Source organism: Loxodonta africana, chromosome 17, assembly GCF_030014295.1.
Source record: "Loxodonta africana isolate mLoxAfr1 chromosome 17, mLoxAfr1.hap2, whole genome shotgun sequence".
Lineage (NCBI taxonomy): Eukaryota > Metazoa > Chordata > Mammalia > Proboscidea > Elephantidae > Loxodonta > Loxodonta africana.
The window spans coordinates 1,955,195-1,976,949 of record NC_087358.1 but is presented as its reverse complement, the minus strand read 5'-3'; the positions used below and the strand labels follow the sequence as shown (position 1 = coordinate 1,976,949).

The following is a 21,755-nucleotide window of genomic DNA, read 5'->3' as shown; positions in this document are numbered from 1 at the left end:
AATAAATATATAGTCAACATGGGATGTATATTTCATATTGCTTCCTACCCTGGTGGCGTAGTGGTTAAGTGCTACAGCTGCTAACCATAGAGGTCAGCAGTTCGAATCTGCCAGGCGCTCCTTGGAAACTCTATGGCGGCAGTTCTACTCTGTTCTATAGGGTGGCTATGAGTCGAAATCGACTTGACGGCAGTGGGTTTGGTTTGGTTTTTTGGTTTTTCTCTAAATTGGCCAAACTACTTTGTCCAAAGCAGAGACAGTAATTTTTTAGTGTTCAAGAGTAGATGTGTGACAGCAAAGAGTTTTCAGTTAGGCTGAACGATCTCTTTCGTAGGCAATATAATTACAACTTTTCCTACAAACAAGTAGCCAGTGTCCAACAGCGATTTCTTGAAAATCTGTTGTAAAAATATGTGGTGTAAGTTATTATGTGAGATACAAAGATAAATAAAATCACTTTGTCTCTTAAGAGCTTACGGACTAGTAGAAGGAGTTAAGATGTTTGCAAATAATTGTCATATAAGATAAATTATGTTGTGCTGAAAGTTTTTTTAAAAAGTAAAAAAAAAAAGGGAGACTATAAAAATGTAGACTTTTTTTCTTTTTTGTACCTTTCTCTTTTACACTTTGCGTTCGTGTTATATCTGGGTGTGGATGCCCCTCCTGCAGTCTCAGGTCGATGCCCTGTATTTCACGTGTTTGGCTTATGTCCCAGGACGTATGTGTCTGTGTGCTTATGGGTGTGCACACGCGTGTAAGTGCGCACGTCACCGTGTGTCTATACGTCAATATCTAAGTAAATGTTACGGTGACTTAACTCAGGGTCTTTTTCAATTTAAATTTAAATTATATGTTTACATTCTGTTAAAATACAAAATAATAAACACCACGAATTATTGTCTTTTATGTAAAAGAGTGGAATGAAATAAAGTTTAAGGAAAATATTTTTGTTTGAATATGGATTATCTTTAAAATGCTTTTTTTTATTAAAACTTAAGAAAGTAGTCACCTGAGTGCCAGTATTCGTGGCTACTCAAAATCTATTATGCTTTTGAGAATATTGCTTTAAAAAAATGGAACTTTCCATTGCTCCTGGCAGCATTTGTGCAAAATGCAATGAGGGTGAACTCATTATTCTAAATCACATAAGTAGAAATGAAATGGAAGAGCACAAAGCATATTTCCGTTCTTCTTAGGAAGAGGGTCTCCAGTGTAGTTAATGTATGCAGTGGCTCAAGGACTATCAAATGTAAATGATGAGGTGATATTGATGAAAGGAGGGGATTGAGGTCTCAGGGGCGCTGATGACGGATTGAACAGAAGCGGCCTCACGCTGCCCGTAACTCAAGTCTGTCGTCTTCACTACTCAAAGCCATAATGGGAGGTGGCAGTCTGAAATGAGTTGCCACGGCAGAGAGTATTATTTTTGAAATGCTTTCACACAAATCACTAGGCCCTGCATACAACTTAGTTCCATGCTTTAATGTCATCAGGAGGCACAAATTGGTGTGTCTAATTGTTTGCCACCTGCCAGCAAAATGAGCTGCCAGCCGGCCAGACGGGCTGGATTGTCTGTCAGCCATTCAATAGATTGAGAGCGACAACATCAAAAATGTAACTTCAAACTCAGAGGCCTTGAGCAGCTTTTTGGAGACATCATCCCCACAAGTGCTCTGGAAAACTGCATTTTTCAATTGTATTTCCAATATATTGCTACCATTTGCCTTATCTGTCTTAAGGTAGCTGTAATTACATTATGAGGTATATAAACATATTTCTGAAGCACTGAAGTCTGAAATCCCAGTTATGGCATGTCTTTTAACATCAGATTGAATTCCTTGGAACCAGGATACAAGGTGGACAGTCTTTAGACCTGAAGCCCTGAAGGCTACCAGTTTCAGACACAGAATTATAATGGGTCTTACTCTGTCTGCCAGTAATGTATTTGTCATTTATAAGTTTAGTTGAAAAATAGATATAAACTCAGTTGCTCGTTTCTTTGTAACAAATCATACTTCCTAGTAATACTATATAATCCCAGTGGAAATCGTCCGCACTTTCATGTTTGTAACCGGCTGTTCATGGGTTCTATCACAGAGATGCTGACAATGCGTTCTTTATACTGACTTTAGGTTGTAATTTGGGAAATAACTCTCTAAAACAACTGCTGTCATTTCAGCTTTGTTAACTTAGGTTCTATGTAGGTCACTCCTGCCTCCTCAGGATGGAGCATTGTTGAATTTCACTGTTTTCAAGTTAATAGTATCATTTTAACTAAGTAAATTGTAACATCAAATTTTAGAAATGTTTAATAAACATAAATTTTTTTAGTATTAAATTTTTCATCAGACTGTATTATGAAATACTATATAAATATCTACATATGTAGAAAGTACTTCTATTTTTTCTTTTATTTCCCCCAGTCATCTGTGCTGATTTAAGTTTGTCTTTCATTACCCTGAGTGGACTAACGTGTGTATTTATGAAGGCTAAAGCATCGAAAATGTTGAGATCCTCTAGTGCTGTCTTGTAAGGAAACACTACCTGTGTGTGATCACCCATAGTGAGGAAACACTACCTGTGTGTGATCACCCATAGTGAGGAAGCACTACCTGTGTGTGATCACCCGTAGTGAGGAAACACTACCTGTGTGTGATCACCCGTAGTGAGGAAACACTACCTGTGTGTGATCACCCATAGTGAGGAAGCACTACCTGTGTGTGATCACCCGTAGTGAGGAAGCACTACCTGCGTGTGATCACCCGTAGTAAGGAAACACTACCTCTGTGTGATCACTCGTAGTAAGGAAACACTACCTGTGTGTGATCACTCGTAGTAAGGAAACACTACCTCTGTGTGATCACTCGTAGTAAGGGAACACTACCTGTGTATGATGACGGGAAATAAAATTATGGAACTGTAACAGTTTTTTTCTTCCAGTGTTCTAGTACTGTGTGGCAAAGGAATAAAAGTCATCATTGTTTTATTTCTAACAGAAAAGCTTAGTAACCTCATTTTAGAACTTACAAATGAAGTTGCAAAATTCTCAGAAAACAGCATCTCTTTTGATACATTTGTATACAGTTTTTATGGTTTATAAGATAGTCTACCTTAGCTATTATTTTTTAATGTATTAGTAACTGTAACTTTTAGAGGGAGATACTGCTTTTCTCTAAAAAACCCAATTAACCTTTTGCCCTGTATTTTAAACTGAAAATTTGATCTTATATATTTATGCACTTTCCATCTTTTGAGAATCTGGTATAATTCTGTGATTTAGCTCAGTCTTAATTTCCTTGGGTTTCCTGGCGTTCCCTTAGTTTGGACAAAAGGCAGAAGCAGCAGGGGAGATACGCTTCTCCTTGCATTTTTAACTGTTCTTCAGCTTTAATGAATTATTTTTTAAGTCTAGGATCTCACAAGATCTTATAATTGTGTTGCTTCTTTGGCTAACAAACCTCAGCCTTTCATAATGTTTGCTTTGCCCCTTTTGATTACAGAGGTTTACTTGTCTGTTTCAATTACTGGATTCAATACGTTCAGGCAAACCAGCATGGATCTTTTCCTCCAACTTTTAATTTACTTGCTCCCAAGTGGTTCATTCCCTGAAAAAGAACATCTCTGAAATAAAATCTTTCTTGTGAATAATAACAATATAGGAGTAGAAAAGCAATTTAGAGAGTCTTCATATCACTAACCCTGAAGAATAAGCTTATGCTAGGTATTTTCTGTCTAGTTTCATTAGTTTTTTATGTTGGTTTTTGTGCTAAGGATGAAAATTTAGTGTAAATAATAAACAATTAGATGATGGAATCCTACATTCACTTCTTAAACCTTAGAATTAAGTAAGAATATGAAAAATTATAATTACTGCCAAGGACTTCAGTTTATAATTATTTAAATAAGTATTTTGATTACATAACTTAAAAGATAAGCAAGTTAAAGTAAGCCAAATTGATTCAAAATCTGCCAACCTTTATTTCCCAGTTTTACGATATCTAGCCACTGGTAATCCCTGCTCTTGATATGCTCGGAGTATTCCTGAGATAGTGTTTTAAGGCTAGTTGGCAGAAGATGCAATTTTGACCGAAGTTATGTCATAGTTTCTCCAATATTCTTGCCTTTTTTACTTCTTTCATGTTTAGAGACAGTTCATTGAGTTAAATAAAGCATCTCTCTTTAATAGCCTGATTTAATGAAACAATCAGTTATTTCTTATACACCTTTTTTTCTATTGGTATTTTAAAATATTTTGCAAAATGGAGAAGCAGAAAAGATGAAAATATTAGGGCAATAACTTAGTGATTTCGGCTAAGTTGCAATAAGTATTGTATTACCCTAAAATCAGTAACAAATTGTTTTCCTGCAAAGTTGCAGTTATTTCTTTCAACGTAAATAAACGTTTAACACCTATAGGCCTTGTAGGGAAAAAATAATCATCTGGAAATTAGGAGAACCAATTACTAATACTGGGTCTCCCTCTAATTAGTTGTGTTACCTTGATCCATTCTTATTGCCTCTCTGGGACTCAGTTTCCTAATCTGTAAAATAATGGGGTTAATTAAGCTGCATTATTTCTAAAAAGTTCCATAATGCCCCAAAAATTCCATGATAAATGAAATGGCTTTATAATTACTCTCAAAAAGGAACAGATGGCTATTTTTAGGCTTTATTAAAAGACCTACATCTCAGAAAAAGATAGGACCTCTCAATCCCCAAAGCTGCCACCTCACTTTAGGCTCTGGGCATTTCTCCCTGGGTGCTTTCTGCAGCTCTTAACTGGCCTCACTATGTCCAAGTGTTTTGTTTTTTTCTCCCCCAATTTTATCTTCCACATTTATGCCAGAGACAGTTTTCTTAAATGCAAAACTGGTGAAGATTCTGCAATGATTTCTTGGTACTGACACACTAAAGGAGGAACTTCTTAGTTTGGAATATAACATCCTCAGTTACCACCAGTGGTAGGATCTATTCCCAGTTCCTTCAGTCTTCAACTAGATTTTTTTGTATCTCTTTGACTTGCTAAGTTTTAATTTTTGTACTCACTCAGCCTTTGTGTCATCTTTGACTTTTCTCTCACCCTGCGTTCAGCACATGTACAAATCCTGTTTGCTCTGCCTTCTTAACAGAGCCAACATTTGACCCATTCTCACCAGCTTCACATTCCCATTCTGATCCAAACCACCATCATTTCTTGCCTGTATTACTGCAGTATTGTCCTAACCCAAAACCAAAAAAAATCCACTGCTGTCGACTCGATTCATTGTCCTAACCAGCCTCCCCAGTTTCACCCTTGTCCCCCTTAAGTCGCTTCTCCATATAGCAGCCAGAGTGAACCTGTTATTACCTGTGACCACACTCCTTCTCTGTTCGTAGGTCTTAATGGCTTCCCATACCACTCTGAGGAAAAGGCAGCATCTTTCTAATGGACTATGAGGACCTGTGCTCCAAGCCTATTACTTTTTCCACTGCATCTCTCTTTTTAAATTTTGTTTATTTTGTTGTTGCTGTTGAGAATGTACACCGCAGAACATATACCAATTCAGCAGTTTCCACAGGTACAACTCAGTGACACTGATGACATGCTTCAAGTTGTGCAGCCATTCTCACCCTCCTTTTCTGAGTTGCTCCTCCTCATTAACATAAACTCGTTGCCCCTAGGGTTCCTGTCTCGTTTTCCAGTTGCTGTTGTCAGTTTAATCCCGTGTAGATAGTCTTTAAAGGAGCAACATGCTAAGGCAGACGTTCTTTCGTAGTTAAGCTAAACTATCATTTGGTGTTAAGAAGACTTCAGGGGATATTTCCTGGTGTAAGGTTTAAAGACTATCTCAGAGCAGAAGTTTCAGGGATTCGTCCAGCCCCTATGGTTCCATAAAGTCTAGAGTCCATGAGAATTCGAAGTTCTGCTCTGCATTTCCCTCCTTCTCACCAGGATTCTGCTGCGGAATCTTTGATCAAAGTGTTCAGTAACGGTAACTGGGCACCATCCAGTTCTTCTGGTCTCAGGGCAAAGGAGACAGTTTCATTTCCTCCTCCTAGTCCAGACTCTCCTTTCTCTGTTGCTCCAGGCAAATAGAGACCAACTGTCGTGCCTTGGATGGCCACCACATCCCTGAACACTCTCCGCATTGCTCAGTGTTTTCTCGGCACACTGGCTTCCTTGCTGTTCCCTCTTCCTGTAACACTGTCCATCCTCCTGGCTTGCCCTTTCACCTCCTGTAGTATTTACTCAAATGCCACCTCTTCAGTGCATTTTCTCCTTCCAACAATACTCTGTTCCTGCTCTAGGCTGTATTTTTCTTGTATTGATTACCTGCGGATGTATTGTATTTACTCATTTGTGTTACTGCATTTTTTGTCTCTCCATATTGAGATGTAAGCTCCATGAGGGCAGGGATTTTGTCTGTTCTGTGGGTTGCTGTATCTCCAGAACTTAGAACAGTCCTTGACACATAGCTGGTGCTCAGTAAATACTTGTTGAATGAATGAGTGAATGAATGAGTGAATTTTAGATCACAGCCTAGATGTCTTGAGATAGAATAAAATAGGATAAATCCAGTGATGGAAAAATTACTTCTTATATGTATTATTTGTCATTTATTGTATTACACAACATATAATCAATCACTCACTCAACTCACTCAATGAATAATCTTGTTGAGGTGAGTTAGATTGAATTATTTCCCAGCTTGCTCTATTTTGGAGCATGTATAGATTATATGTAGTGTAATGGAGGGATGGCCTACTTGCTTGTAGTCTGCAGGCTTGGAGGTGTAGGAGAGGGCTGTGAAGTTGTGTTGGAGGCCATGGAAGGATTCTTGTTAGATAAGAACTTACGGTCACTGAAGCGTGTGTGGTCCAGTGGATTCTGGATGCGGGCAGCACGATGGTAGATACACCACAAGAGCAGGATACATTAGTAGTTGATGTCAGCAGCTCTTAGTGTTTTTATTATGATATCATCATTTGTTTTTTTTTTTGGCCAGTTCAGCAATTTCTATGTGTATAATTCAGTGACACTGACTACATTCTTCATGTTGTCCAACCATTATCGGTATCCTTTTCTGAATTATTCCACCATTAACATAAACACAATGCCCCCTAAACGAAAACTTCCGTATTCTGCCTCCCTCCCACCCCTGGTAACCACTAACTTTGGTTTCTATATATTTGCATATTTCTTATAAGTGAAATCATACAGTTTTTTGTCCTTTTGTTACTGACTTTCTTTGCTCAGCGTAATGTTTTCCAGGTTCATTCATATTGTGGCATGTTGTCATATCTTTTTGAAATCTGATAAAAGCTACCTACTCACCCTGGAAAAAATATATATTCTCCCCAAACTTGTGTAAGTTTTAGGGTATTTATGCACCTCAATAGGAACCCACAATAGGTACCTACGGAGATTCGTAGCTAAGACTTTTTGATGTAAGCAGAAATAGGTAAGCAAGTGGGAAATAATTGAATAATAGTCTGATAAAAGATTTTGTAAAGGAGTTGGAAGTGTCTGCTTTCGTATGTAAGTAGCATGGAATGCACAGTACCGTTCTAGAGAGTAACTGGGGTTCTCAACACGTAATGGTAAATGTGAACTTTCAAAGTATTTTTAAAATAAATTGCTTTTGTCTGAGAATTGTTTGAGGTGGTAGAGAATGAGTAATGCTGGTGAAGGGATGATACTAAGGACAAGGATGGTCAACTCTGCAATTCTAGGTAAATTTGGCCTTAAGAATCAAAGGAAAATACTAGTTTTTATGAATACATAAAGTTGGAGATTCAAAAAGAATCTGAGAAATCAGTCAAATCCAGGTTCCCACCTCTCTCAACAAAACTCTTGTAACGTGGTCATCCCAACCATTTGAACACTTCTTAAGCTCATAAAAATTACAAGAATCCTTCTTCCTGTTGGTCCTAATTTGAAATTTGGAGACATGTGGAAGTATATTCTTGTTTTTTTTCCTGACATTTACTTTCAGATTTTTTTAAATTGCTATCTTATTTCTCACTTTGTTACTGTAATCTTCTAGTCCTTTCAGCCTTTCCTTAGATGGCTTGTTTTCAGATCCGGTGTCACTGTAACTGTGCTCACATGGACGTGATTTATTGTCGTGTGCCACTGAGGTGGTTCCCACTAAGGCGACCCAGTGTGACAGAGTAGAACTGCCTCATAGGGCTTTCTTGGCTGTAATGTTTATGGGAGCAGGTTGGCAGGTCTTTTCTCCCACAGAGCTGTTGGTGGGCTGAACCACCCATCTTTCTGTTAGCAGCCAAGTGCTTAACTGTCATGCCACCAGGGCTCCTTACGGACTTGATATTGTTTATCATAGTGGCGCCTAAAACTGCACGTAGAATTTTGCTTATGAAGTCTGGCAGTAGCACAGTAAGTGTACCAGGACTGTGGCCTCTTTTGATCTGGGCACTGTTGCTGATGTAGGCCCAGACCCATCAGCTCTTTTGGGAGCCATAGCAGGACTAATAGCAGCTAAAATTTATGGACAACTTATAATGTTGCGAGTAGTATGCTAAGCACTTTATATCTGTTATATCCTTTTATCCTCATAAGAGTGTTACGAGGTTCAAACTATTATGAATCTCATTTTAAAGGTGAGAAATTTGGAGGTTAGAGAGATTAACCTTGCCTAAGACCACAAAGCTAGGAACTGTTGGGTATAGCATTCTAACCCAGGTCTGTCTCGTGGTGAAAGCTGGGCTTTTAGCCACTGTGCTCTATATTTATAGATCATCTCGGACTGTCAAACTGCTGAACTTAACGTCAGTGAAATGTCTGGAAGCTATTAAGTAGATGGTTTCAGCTTTTGGTAGATAGGCTTTTAGGGTTTTTTTTTTTTTTTTTTTTGCATTTTACTTGCACACTATCATTAAAAATGATGAGATTTAATTTTTCCTCTCTTTCGTGTAACTTATTTCTCAGAATATAATTTATTTCCCATACCCTCTATACTCAACAAGATGTCTGTGGTAGTCCGTTACGGCTTGTGCCCAAAGTTGGTAACTCTGTTAATTAGGGGTCTGGGTTAACAGCTTTACCACTGTCTGCTGATCAGCCTTTTGGCGCTGTCAATCAGCCCGTGTTTCTTTATTTTATCCGTAAGGATGTTATGAGTAAGTAGAAAACAAAAGTGTTGTAATTTCACTAATCATTAGTTTTCAAATCAATAATTGATGATTTTTTTCTTGCTAGGTAACCAGCGAGATTAGTTAGTTCAGAAATTTAAGAGAGGAGTTTTGATGATAAGCCAAAATAGATTAATCTTTTTTTCTTTATTGATTTTATGCAGATCATTATAACTAAACACTGTGTGTCCTGTAGGCAGAAAATTATTTCAGTATAGGTAACAGTAACAGTTACTAACATTCATAAGATACCTCATAACTGAAGAAGTTATTTTAGACACTGTCTTGTTAAAAATACATCCCCAATTATATGTGAAGTAGGTGGCATTCAGACCAGGTGCCGTCAAGTTGACCCCGACTCACGGCGGCCCCAGGTGTGTCCGTGTAGAACTGCGCTTCAACGGGCTTTCAGTGGCTACGTTTTCAGAAGTAGATGGCCAGGCCTTTCTTTGTTCCAAGGTGCCTCTGCATGGACCCGAACTTCCAACCTTTTAGTTAGCTGCCAAGGGTGTTAACCGTTGGCACCACCCAGGGGCTCTAGGTGGCATTAGTCTTGCCATTTTTATAGTGAGGAAACTGAGATTTAAGATCACATAGCTTAAGAGTGATCCCGTTCTCAAACCTTAGTCTTCTCACTCCGTACCCTGTATTGTTTCTGTAATACCACCCTCCTCCTCGATGAAGTAAATGAAGGAGCTAGATGAGGAACAGCTGTTACAGGAAGTGAAAACATAATGTAGCCTCTTGGCAATTTGATAAGATAGTTGAGAGTTCAAAGTTGAATCTAGTTAATTTTTTTAAATCCATTAAGAGAGAAGAAAATATGCAGAAAAAGATTATAAGTTTTTTTTAACTTTGGCATGAGGATAATTACTTAAGATTATAATACTTTAGCCACAAAAAAAATTTTTTTTATATACTCCTGAAATTGAGAATAGTAGGTATTACAAATTTAGATCTTGACATTGAAGAAGTCACTGAAGACATTAGCATTAGCATAAATAGTTTCTTTGAAAAACAATATACACAAAATGTTGGTATTAAGGAAATTTAAGCCATAGACTGACTTTTTTGAGAATTAGCCATGAGATAGTGTCCTTTAAGTTGAGAGTCTTTGTGGAAAAATTGTAAACCATGGATGCATTACGAAGGCCTAGTTCAGGCTGGATATTCTTGTACTGTCCATCCTCAGTTTTGAAGCAATACTTTTGTGTTTAATATATTCCATACACTTGTTTTAGGTAAATGAGTTCATTAATGGTTGAGTAATGTCTGGAAGATATTTGTTATATGAAGTGTGCAGTGCTGTGAACTTTGACAAGAATGAAGCTTTGTCCAGGAAATATAGATGCTTATTAGAGAAAAAAATTTCTTTTATTCATATTTTAAACTGACTTGTAACACATTTATTTATTATTAAGCTAAACAGTGTCAAATGAAGAAATAGTTATAAAATTCACTTAAATTGTACTAAAGAAACATGAGAAAAGTGTTGAACTCTATGACTGAAATGTCAAGGTTTAAATGCTGAATAGAACTTTAACCAGATTCCAGGTGTGTGATCCTAGCTCTCTTCTAAAGCATTGTAATGCTATTCCTGCTATGAAAAACAACATAATTTTTTCCAGAAAAATAAAGTGTAACCTCATTATGCCCTTAGGTGTTATTGGGTATTCCTGGTTTAGTTTTTAGCTGTACTGTGAAGCTACTTAGAATTTGAATTTCAAAGGTTTTTATGTTTGAATGTTTTACACGTTAAGAATGCAATCTAGATAAGTGGTCGTTTTATGTATATATTGCCCAGAAACTCTGTAGGTAAAATCTGCTAGTTTGAGCACTCGTTTTTCTGGTATTGCCAGACATATGATCATAGTCTGCGTGCCGTCTTCAGAAAGGTTCACAAGCCCCAGATTCTACATCAGTGTTCACCCAGTGAATTACAGTAGTCAGTACCCTCTGCCGATATATCAGTGTCCTTGTTCTTGTCACTGATGAGGTTGGGTTCAGGAATTAAGGGGAAAAAAAAGGAAATTTGATTTTGCCTATGTGTATTCGCCACAACGGGATTAGAAATCCTCGCAAACGCTGCATCTCGTTCCCCACTGGTTCTTTCTTGCAGGAGTGTGGTGGTCCCTGTGAAGAAGCCCCCTCCCGGGAGTCTCGCGGTGACCACTGTTGGAGCCACCCCTGCTGGAAGTGGCCTGTCCACAGGCAGTACCTCTAACATATTTGCTGCCACCGGAGCTACACCAAAAAGTATGATTAATACAACAGGTATTGTCCTTAGATATTTTTGTGATGCCTCATCTTTTTCTTTCTGTTTTCTATGCCTTCATTTTTCTGCTTGTTTGATCTTAGGAAGTGAAATTCCCTGATGACTTAAGATTATCTTAAACTTTAAGAGGGCTAGGCTTTATGTCACTGGTTTTCAGAATTCATCCGTACTTCTAGGATGCATTTGTCAGTGGCCATTTTAGAGGACCCTATTGTTTTGTTTTGAGGCTTCTGAAAACACAGAGTGCTCTTTACGTTCAGAGTGAAATCTGAATAGTGGAACACACTTGGGGAGCAAAAACCAAAGATTATTTAAAATAATCTTTTAAAATGAGTAAATTGTACCAACAGTAGCAAGGTGAACTAAGAATGTTAATATGACAGAGGTTGGATTTAGTGAAATTTTCTGGCTGAATCCTAATATATTTTCTCTGCGAAATCCCCTAGAGGAAGGCAGAGCTCCCCTGAGAGCCTCGACAATAACCCAGAGCCTCGACTTGATCAGAAGTGCACGTGACTGTGAACCACTGAATTAATTTACATACTCAGGCTACAGTTGTGTTTGATTCATTGTCCAGCTTTTCCTAATGATTCTAGGAACAGAAAATTCCAAATCACAACAAATTTCTAAAAGCCTGCCTGAGTTTTTTTTTTTTTTTTTTAATTTCCAGAAAATGTGTTCCTGTTGGTTATTAGCTAAATAAATCCTTACCCAGATCTTTGTGATTCCCTTTTAGGTATTTATACAACGCAAGATGATCCCTGACTTTTCTTCCTTGACTATAGTAGCCTTCTCTTCTCCAAACTGTATAGCCTTGAACTTTTCCGTCTATTATCATGACTTAGAATCTTCCCATTTTTACTAATTTTGTAGCTCTTCTTTGTGCTTTCTGTATCTATCTTGTTTGTCATACCACCGGAGTCTGATATCTCATGAACAACACATTTATGGGGTTTTTGTAAGTAGAATGTACTCTATCAAGCATGTGTATTTAAGCATACGACTGTCATCAATAACATCGTGTTCAAGGAGAAAACATCTTTGATTTATCTAAATTATAAACAAATATTTATATCTGACTTGCCTGAAGACTTCATATGGAGTCTTTCTTTCCAGGGAATAGTCTTATTCTTTATATCCATTCTGCTTTCTAGAAATAGGAATAATAGTGTTACTCTTTTTACTAAAGTATATAATAAAAAACTATTAAGGTTTTTAAAATATGCCAATGTATTAGAAAAAAAAAAAAACCCTGTATTTGTTGTTGTTTATCGAATCACTTTTTATTTTTGTTAAAAGAAAGGTAAATGAAAAATTGAATCAGCACTTTTTCATCTTTGTGTGAGATAAGTCATGATGGTTTCTTTTAATTTTTTTATTAAGAGATATATAAAGTGAGTTTAGCAAGAGTGTTAGTATGACGTGTATAATAGTACAATGAAATATAAAATGTAAGTAATAAACACCCTCCTTAGAAATTCACACACACACCACAAGTCCAGTTTAATTGTTGACACATAGATGCTGTATGAATCAGTAGTAGAAATACTGCTAAACAATTCAGTCTTATGGGAAATAATATAAGATATAATGATATCTAGTTTATAGGAACACTAGGTGCCCCTCAACTGCACTACTGTTTAGTGTACTTAACCTGGTGTATTACAGAAAAACCTTTTCTAAAATGGTATCTTCCTATCTTTGAGGAAAACTCATTATTTTAAATCAGGTACAATCACACTTACTAAAGCCCTTTTTAAACAGCCATTTTATCTAAAGTAACAGTCGGTGCTGCATGTCACAAGCTAAAGCTCAGACAATTTGCTGTAAATTATATCCTAGACAACAAAGATGAAAAAACTTACAACATAGCAATAAAAAGAGGTGAATTTTCAACATCTAGATTTGCTTTATTAGTCTTATTTTATCTAAGATTATTTTCATTTGTCGATGTCTTTTATTTATATTCCATTTGTAACGTGTAGTTTTGTTAGATTAACATAAGTAAATTTTAATGCAACAGCTGCTATTTATATTTTTAAAGCGTTATTGGTATACTAATGGCCAAATGATTTTTAATTGCCAAATTCTGTTTTGAAATTTAAATAAGTACTTCTTTCAGAATCAGAAAGTAATGATGTAATTAAAATTATTTTGTTAAATAAAATGTATGTTTAAGGCTAAAAATTATTATTTTGGGAACAGGTGCTGTGGATTCAGGGTCCTCCTCCTCTTCCTCCTCTTCTAGTTTTGTGAATGGTGCTACCAGCAAAAACCTGCCAGCTGTGCAGACTGTGGCTCCCATGCCCGAAGACTCAGCTGAGAATATGAGGTACACAGAGCTCATTTCATTCCCACCCTCTTCACAGGGAAACAATATGCAATAAGTACACAGGTACAGCTAAGCATTCTTGAGAATGTAGATTAATTATGCCTTTTGTGCCAGCATTTTATAATTCACTGTTTCGCTGTTTTTTTAGTTTTTTTTTGTTTAAATCAGTAAGTGTTGTTAATATTTCAGAGCCTAAACTAAGGGATCTCGAGTGCTCTTTGTACATTGACCTCCGCTGAATTATATAACCCATTGTTACACCGTGCGTGTTAGCACTTCCAAAAGGTTAAAAACATGCCCAAGTAGTGACAGATAAAATTGGGGATCCTTGGGGTGGCGATGAAAGTTTAAAATATAAACTTTTTACATCAATTAGCACTGCAGTAAGTTATATACCATGTGTCATTGGAGCTCTAGTGGCCAAACATTATCTTATCTATGGTGATCAATAGATAAAAATGTTTGTAGCAGCACATTAAAGAGCATTCCTGGAAGAGGCTGGCCCACATTCTTGGTGTTATTTGTAGGCGTGTGTGTGCACACGTGTATTTGTGTGTATATGTGTGTGTGTGTGGTCACGTTTTTAATGGGAGTATAACACAAATGCAGAGAATTACACAGATCACAAGTGTAAAAGCGAACTGACAGAATGAACACACTCGTTACCGTCACCCAAGTCAAGTTCCGGTTTATTCTGTAGTGGACTGTACGTTACACATGCCCCGAAGTCCCACCTTGTGCCCCGTTCCCGGTCACTAGCCCTGCTCCTCTTTAAATTCACTACCCTGACTTTTAATACTAGATTAGTTTTGTCTGTTTTGAATTTTGTGTAAATGGAATTATATATTACGTATTCTTGTGTTTCTGACTTTTTTTGCTAAAAGTTACCTTTTGCGATTCATCTATGTTGCATGCAGTAATAGTTTATTTTTATTCAGTTGTGTGGGTTTACTATGGCTTATTTATCCATTCCATTATGATGGGCATCTGCAAGTTTCCAGTTTTTAGCTACCACAAGTAGCTGCCATGAACATTCTTGTGCATATCTGTTGGGACCCTGTGTATATGTATGCATGTCTGTTGGGTAAGTAACTAAGAATGGCACCGCTGATTCATAGGATTTGTGCATGTTCAGATTTAATAAATAATGTCAACTGGTGCTCCAAAGTGGTTCTTCAAGTTTCTCATCGACCAGCAGGGTGGGAAAGGCTCCTAGTGCTTTGACAGTACTCAGCATTGTCAGTCTCGTTTGTCTCCGTCATCTGGGGAAAGTAGTGGTATTCCATTGTAGTTTTAATTTGTTTTTTTTCTGATGCTTAATGAGGTTGAACATCTTTTTTATATATTCATTGGTCTTTTGGTTTTCCTTTTTTGTGATTTGCCTCAAAATCTTTTGCTTGTTTTTTTTTTTTTTTAATAACTTTTATTAAGCTTCAAGTGAACGTTTACAAATCCAATCAGTCTGTCACATATAAGTTTACATACATCTCACTCCCTACTCCCACTTGCTCTCCCCCTCTTGAGTCAGCACTTTCAGTCTCTCCTTTCTTGACAATTGTGCCTGCTTCCCTCTCTCTCTATCCTCCCATCCCCCCTCCAGACAAGAGTTGCCAACACAATCTCAAGTGTCCACCTGATATAATTAGCTCACTCTTCATCAGCGTCTCCCTCCCACCCGTTGACCAGTCCCTTTCATTTTTGATGAGTTGTCTTCGGGGATGGTTCCTGTCCTGTGTCAACAGAAGGTCTGGGGAGCATGGCCGCCGGGATTCCTCCAGTCTCAGTCAGATCATTAAGTTTGGTCTTTTTATGAGAATTTGGGGTCTGCATCCCACTGATCTCCTGCTCCCTCAGGGGTCCTCTGCTGTGCTCCCTGTCAGGGCAGTCATCGATTGTGGCCGGGCACCAACTAGTTCTTCTGGTCTCAGGATGATGTAGGTCTCTGGTTCATGTGGCCCTTTCTGTCTCTTGGGCTCTTAGTTGTCATGTGGCCTTGGTGTTCTTCATTTTCCTTTGCTCCAGGTGGGTTGAGACCAATTGCTGCATCTTAGATGGCCGCTTGTTAGCATTTAAGACCCCGGACGCCACATTTCAAAGTGGGATGCAGAATGATTTCATAATAGAATTATTTTGCCAATTGACTTAGAAGTCCCCTCAAACCATGTTCCCCAGACCCCCGCGCTTGCTCCACTGAGCTTTGAAGCATTCATTTTATCCCGGAAACTTCTTTGCTTTGGGTCCAGTCCAATTGAGCTGACCTTCCATGTATTGAGTGTTGTCTTTCCCTTCACCTAAAGCAGTTCTTATCTACTGATTAATCAATAAAAAACCCTCTCCCACCCTCCCTCCCTCCCCCCCTTGTAACCACAAAAGTATGTGTTCTTCTCAGGTTTACTATTTCTCAAGATCTTATAATAGTGGTCTTATACAATATTTGTCCTTTTGCCTCTGACTAATTTCGCTCAGCATAATGCCTTCCAGGTTCCTCCATGTTATGAAATGTTTCAGAGATTCGTCACTGTTCTTTATCGATGCGTAGTATTCCATTGTGTGAATATACCACAATTTATTTACCCATTCATCCGTTGATGGACACCTTGGTTGCTTCCAACTTTTTGCTATTGTAAACAGAGCTGCAATAAACATGGGTGTGCATATATCTGTTTGTATGAAGGCTCTTGTATCTCTAGGGTATATTCCGAGGAGTGGGATTTCTGGGTTGTATGGTAGTTCTATTTCTAACTGTTTAAGATAACATCAGATAGATTTCCAAAGTGGTTGTACCATTTTACATTCCCACCAGCAGTGTATGAGAGTTCCAATCTCTCCGCAGCCTCTCCAGCATTTATTATTTTGTGTTTTTTGGATTAATGCCAGCCTTGCTGGTGTGAGATGGAATCTCATCGTAGTTTTAATTTGCATTTCTCTAATGGCTAATGATCGAGAGCATTTTCTCATGTATCTATTGGCTGCCTGAATATCTTCTTTAGTGAAATGTGTGTTCATATCCTTTGCCCACTTCTTGATTGGGTTATTTGCCTTTTTGTGGTTGAGTTTTGACAGAATCATGTAGATTTTAGAGATCAGGCGCTGGTCGGAGATGTCATAGCTGAAAATTCTTTCCCAATCTGTAGGTGGTCTTTTTACTCTTTTGGTGAAGTCTTTAGATGAGCATAGGTGTTTGATTTTTAGGAGCTCCCAGTTATCGGGTTTCTCTTCATCATTTTTGGTAATGTTTTGTATTCTGTTTATACCTTGTATTAGGGCTCCTAGGGTTGTCCCAATTTTTTATTCCATGATCTTTATCGTTTTAGTCTTTATGTTTAGGTCTTTGATCCACTTGGAGTTAGTTTTTGTGCATGGTGTGAGGTATGGGTCCTGTTTCATTTTTTTGCAAATGGATATCCAGTTATGCCAGCACCATTTGTTAAAAAGGCTATCTTTTCCCCAGTTAATTGACACTGGTCCTTTGTCAAATATCAGCTGCTCATACGTGGATGGATCTATGTCTGGGTTCTCAATTCTGTTCCACTGGTCTATGTGTCTGTTGTTGTACCAATACCAGGCTGTTTTGACTACTGTGGCTGTATAATAGGTTCTGAAGTCAGGTAAGGTGAGGCCTCCCACTTTCTTCTTCTTTTTCAGTAGTGCTTTGCTTATCCGGGGCTTCTTTCCCTTCCATATGAAATTGGTGATTTGTTTCTCTATCCCCTTAAAATATGACATTGGAATTTGGATCGGAAGTGCGTTAAATGTATAGATGGCTTTTGGTAGAATAGACATTTTTACTATGTTAAGTCTTCCTATCCATGAGCAAGGTATGTTTTTCCACTTAACTATGTCCTTTTGAATTTCTTGTAATAGAGCTTTGTAGTTTTCTTTGTATAGGTCTTTTACATCCTCGGTAAGATTTATTCCTAAGTATCTTATCTTATCTTCTTGGGGGCTACTGTGAATGGTATTGATTTGGTTATTTCCTCTTCAGTGTTCTTTTTGTTGATGTAGAGGAATGCAAGTGATTTTTGTATGTTTATTTTATAACCTGAGACTCTGCCAAACTCTTCTATTAGTTTCAGTAGTTTTCTGGAGGATTCCTTAGGGTTTTCTGTGTATATAATCATGTCATCTGCAAATAGTGATAACTTTACTTCTTCCTTGCCAATCCAGATACCTTTTATTTCTTTGTCTAGCCTAATTGCCCTGGCTAAGACTTCCAGCACGATGTTGAATAAGAGCGGTGATAAAGGGCATCCTTGTCTGGTTCCCGTTCTCAAGGGAAATGCTTTCAGGTTCTCTCCATTTAGAGTGATATTGGCCGTTGGCTTTGCATAGATGCCCTTTATTATGTTGAGGAATTTTCCTTCAATTCCTATTTTGGTAAGAGTTTTTATCATGAATGGGTGTTGGACTTTGTCAAATGCCTTTTCTGCATCAATTGATAAGATCATGTGGTTTTTGTCTTTTGTTTTATTTATGTGATGGATTACATTAATGGTTTTTCTGATATTAAACCAGCCTTGCATACCTGGTATAAATCCCACTTGATCAGGGTGAATTATTTTTTTGATGTGTTGTTGGATTCTATTGGCTAGAATTTTGTTGAGGATTTCTGCATCAATGTTCACGAGGGATATAGGTCTATAATTTTCTTTTTTTGTAATGTCTTTACCTGGTTTTGGTATCAGGGAGATGGTGGCTTCATAGAATGAGTTGGGTAGTATTCCGTCATTTTCTATGCTTTGGAATACCTTTAGTAGTAGTGGTGTTAACTCTTCTCTGAAAGTTTGGTAGAACTCTGCAGTGAAGCCGTCCGGGCCAGGGCTTTTTTTGTTGGGAGTTTTTTGATTACCGTTTCAATCTCTTTTTTTGTTATGGGTCTATTTAGTTGTTCTACTTCTGAATGTGTTAGTTTAGGTAGGTAGTGTTTTTCCAGGAATTCATCCATTTCTTCTAGGTTTTCGAATTTGTTAGAGTACAATTTTTCATAATAATCTGAAATGATTCTTTTAATTTCATTTGGTTCTGTTGTGATGTGGTCCTTCTCATTTCTTATTCGGGTTATTTGTTTCCTTTCCTGTATTTCTTTAGTCAGTCTAGCCAATGGTTTATCAATTTTGTTAATTTTTTCAAAGAACCAGCTTTTGGCTTTGTTTATTCTTTCGATTGTTTTTCTGTTCTCTAATTCATTTAGTTCAGCTCTAATTTTTATTATTTGTTTTCTTCTGGTGCCTGATGGATTCTTTTGTTGCTCACTTTCTATTTGTTCAAGTTGTAAGGACAGTTCTCTGATTTTGGCTCTTTCTTCTTTTTGTATGTGTGCATTTATTGATATAAATTGCCCTCTGAGCACTGCTTTTGCTGTGTCCCAGAGGTTTTGATAGGAAGTATTTTCATTCTCGTTGCTTTCTATGAATTTCCTTATTCCCTCCTTGATGTCTTCTATAACCCAGTCTTTTTTCAGGAGGGTATTGTTCATTTTCCAAGTATTTGATTTCTTTTCCCTAGTTTTTCTGTTATTGATGTCTAGTTTTATTGCCTTGTGGTCTGAGAAGATGCTTTGTAATATTTCGATGTTTTGGACTCTGCAAAGGTTTGTTTTATGACCTAATATGTGGTCTATTCTAGAGAATGTTCCATGTGCGCTAGAAAAAAAAGTATACTTTGCAGAAGTTGGGTGGAGAGTTCTGTATAAGTCAATGAGGTCAAGTTGGTTGATTGTTGTAATTAGATCTTCCGTGTCTCTGTTGAGCTTCTTACTGGATGTCCTGTCCTTCTCCGAAAGTGGTGTGTTGAAGTCTCCTACTATAATTGTGGAGGTATCTATCTCGTTTTTCAGTTCTGTTAAAATTTGATTTATGTATCTTGCAGCCCTGTCACTGGGTGCATAAATATTTAATATGGTTATGTCTTCCTGATCAATTGTCCCTTTTATCATTATATAGTGTCCTTCTTTATCCTTTGTGGTGGATTTAAGTCCAAAGTCTATTTTGTCAGAAATTAATATTGCTACTCCTCTTCTTTTTTGCTTATTGTTTGCTTGATATACTTTTTTCCATCCTTTGAGTTTTAGTTTGTTTGTGTCTCTAAGTCTAAGGTGTGTCTCTTGTAGGCAGCATATAGATGGATCGTGTTTCTTTATCCAGTCTGTGACTCTCTGTCTCTTTATTGGTGCATTTAGTCCATTTACATTCAGGGTAATTATAGATAAATAAGTTTTTAGTGCTGTCATTTTGATGCCTTTTTGTGTGTGTTGTTGACAATTTCATTTTTCCACATACTTTTTTGTGCTGAGGCGTTTTTCTTAGTAAATTGTGAGATCCTCATTTTCTTAGTGCTTGACTTTATGTTAGTTGAGTCGTTACGTTTTTCTTGGTTTTTATCTTGAGTTATAGAGTTGTTATACCTTTCTGTGGTTACCTTATTATTTACCCCTATTTTTCTAAGTAAAAACCTAACTTGTGTTGTTCTATATCGCCTTGTATCACTCTCCATATGGCAGTTCAATGCCTCCTGTATTTAGTCCCTCTTTTTGATTATTGTGATCTTTTACCTATTGACTTCCATGATTCCCTGTTATGTGTATTTTTTTTTTTAATTAATCTTAATTTGTTTTTGTGATTTCCCTATTTGAGTTGATATCAGGACAATCTGTTTTGTGACCTTGTGTTGTGCTGATATCTGATATTATTGGTTCTCTGACCAAACAATATCCTTTAGTATTTCTTGTAGCTTTGGTTTGGTTTTTGCAAATTCTCTAAACTTGTGTTTGTCTGTAAATATCTTAATTTCGCCTTCATATTTCAGAGAGAGTTTTGCTGGATATATGATCCTTGGCTGGCAGTTTTTCTCCTTCAGTGTTCTGTATATGTCGTCCCATTCCCTTCTTGCCTGCATGGTTTCTGCTGAGTAGTCAGAACATATTCTTACTGATTCTCCCTTGAAGGAAACCTTTCTTTTCTCCCTGGCTGCTTTTAAAATTGTCTGTTTATCTTTGGTTTTGGTGAGTTTGATGATAATATGTCTTGGTGTTTTTCTTTTTGGGTCAATCTTAAATGGGGTTCGATGAGCATCTTGGATAGATATCCTTTCATCTTTCATGATGTCAGGGAAGTTTTCTGTCAGGAGTTCTTCAACTATTTTCTCTGTGTTTTCTGTCCCCCCTCCCTGTTCTGGGACTCCAGTCACCCGCAGGTTATCCTTCTTGATAGAGTCCCACATAATTCTTAGGGTTTCTTCATTTTTTTAAATTCTTTTATCTGATTTTTTTTCAGCTATGTTGGTGTCGATTCCCTGGTCCTCCAGATGTCCCAGTCTGCATTCTAATTGCTCGAGTCTGCTCCTCTGACTTCCTAATGCGTTGTCTAATTCTGTTATTTTATTGTTAATCTTTTGGATTTCTACATGTTGTCTCTCTATGGATTCTTGCAACTTATTAATTTTTCCAGTATGTTCTTGAATAATCTTTTTGAGTTCTTCAACAGTTTTATCAGTGTGTTCCTTGGCTTTTTCTGCAGTTATCCTAATTTCATTTGTGATATCATTAAGCATTCTGTAAATTAGTTTTTTATATTCTGTATCTGATAATTCCAAGATTGTATCTTCATTTGGGAAAGGTTTTGATTCTTTTGTTTGGGGGGTTGGAGAAGCTGTCCCGGTCTGCTTCTTTAAGTGGTTTGATATGGATTGTTGTTTCTGAGCCATCACTGGGAAACTAGTTTTTCCAGAAAATCCGCTAAAAAAAAAATGCAGTCAGATCCCTATCAGAGTTCTCCCTCTGGCTCAGGCTATTCAGTTGTTAATGAAGCCGCCTGGGGAGGGTGGGGGAGGGATCAGAGAGATAGGAGAGTAGCACCTCAGAATATAGCCAGAGTTGCTTGTCTTGCTTGGAATGACTATTATATCTGAGATTCCCGCGGGCGCATCGCCTATGTGTGCTGGCTGTGTGGAGATTGCCCCCAGGGGGTCTGGCCCGCTGGAGTCACAGTCAGATCCTCCGCTTCCAGCCCCACGCCC

General features: G+C 37.5%; 1 protein-coding gene across 5 annotated transcripts in view; it reads left to right on the top strand.

The window, feature by feature from the left end:
• NBEA (neurobeachin) overlaps positions 1-21,755 on the top strand; it is a 914,947-nt gene that overhangs the window by 347,787 nt on the left and 545,405 nt on the right. For 4 of the 5 annotated variants that reach the window (XM_064269920.1, XM_064269919.1, XM_064269918.1 and 1 more), the window contains 2 exons: positions 11,255-11,409; positions 13,616-13,742. In XM_064269920.1, coding sequence (XP_064125990.1) covers positions 11,255-11,409; positions 13,616-13,742 — 282 coding nt within the window. The remainder of the gene's footprint in view (positions 1-11,254; positions 11,410-13,615; positions 13,743-21,755) is intronic. The other variant, XM_064269917.1, reaches the window with a different exon arrangement.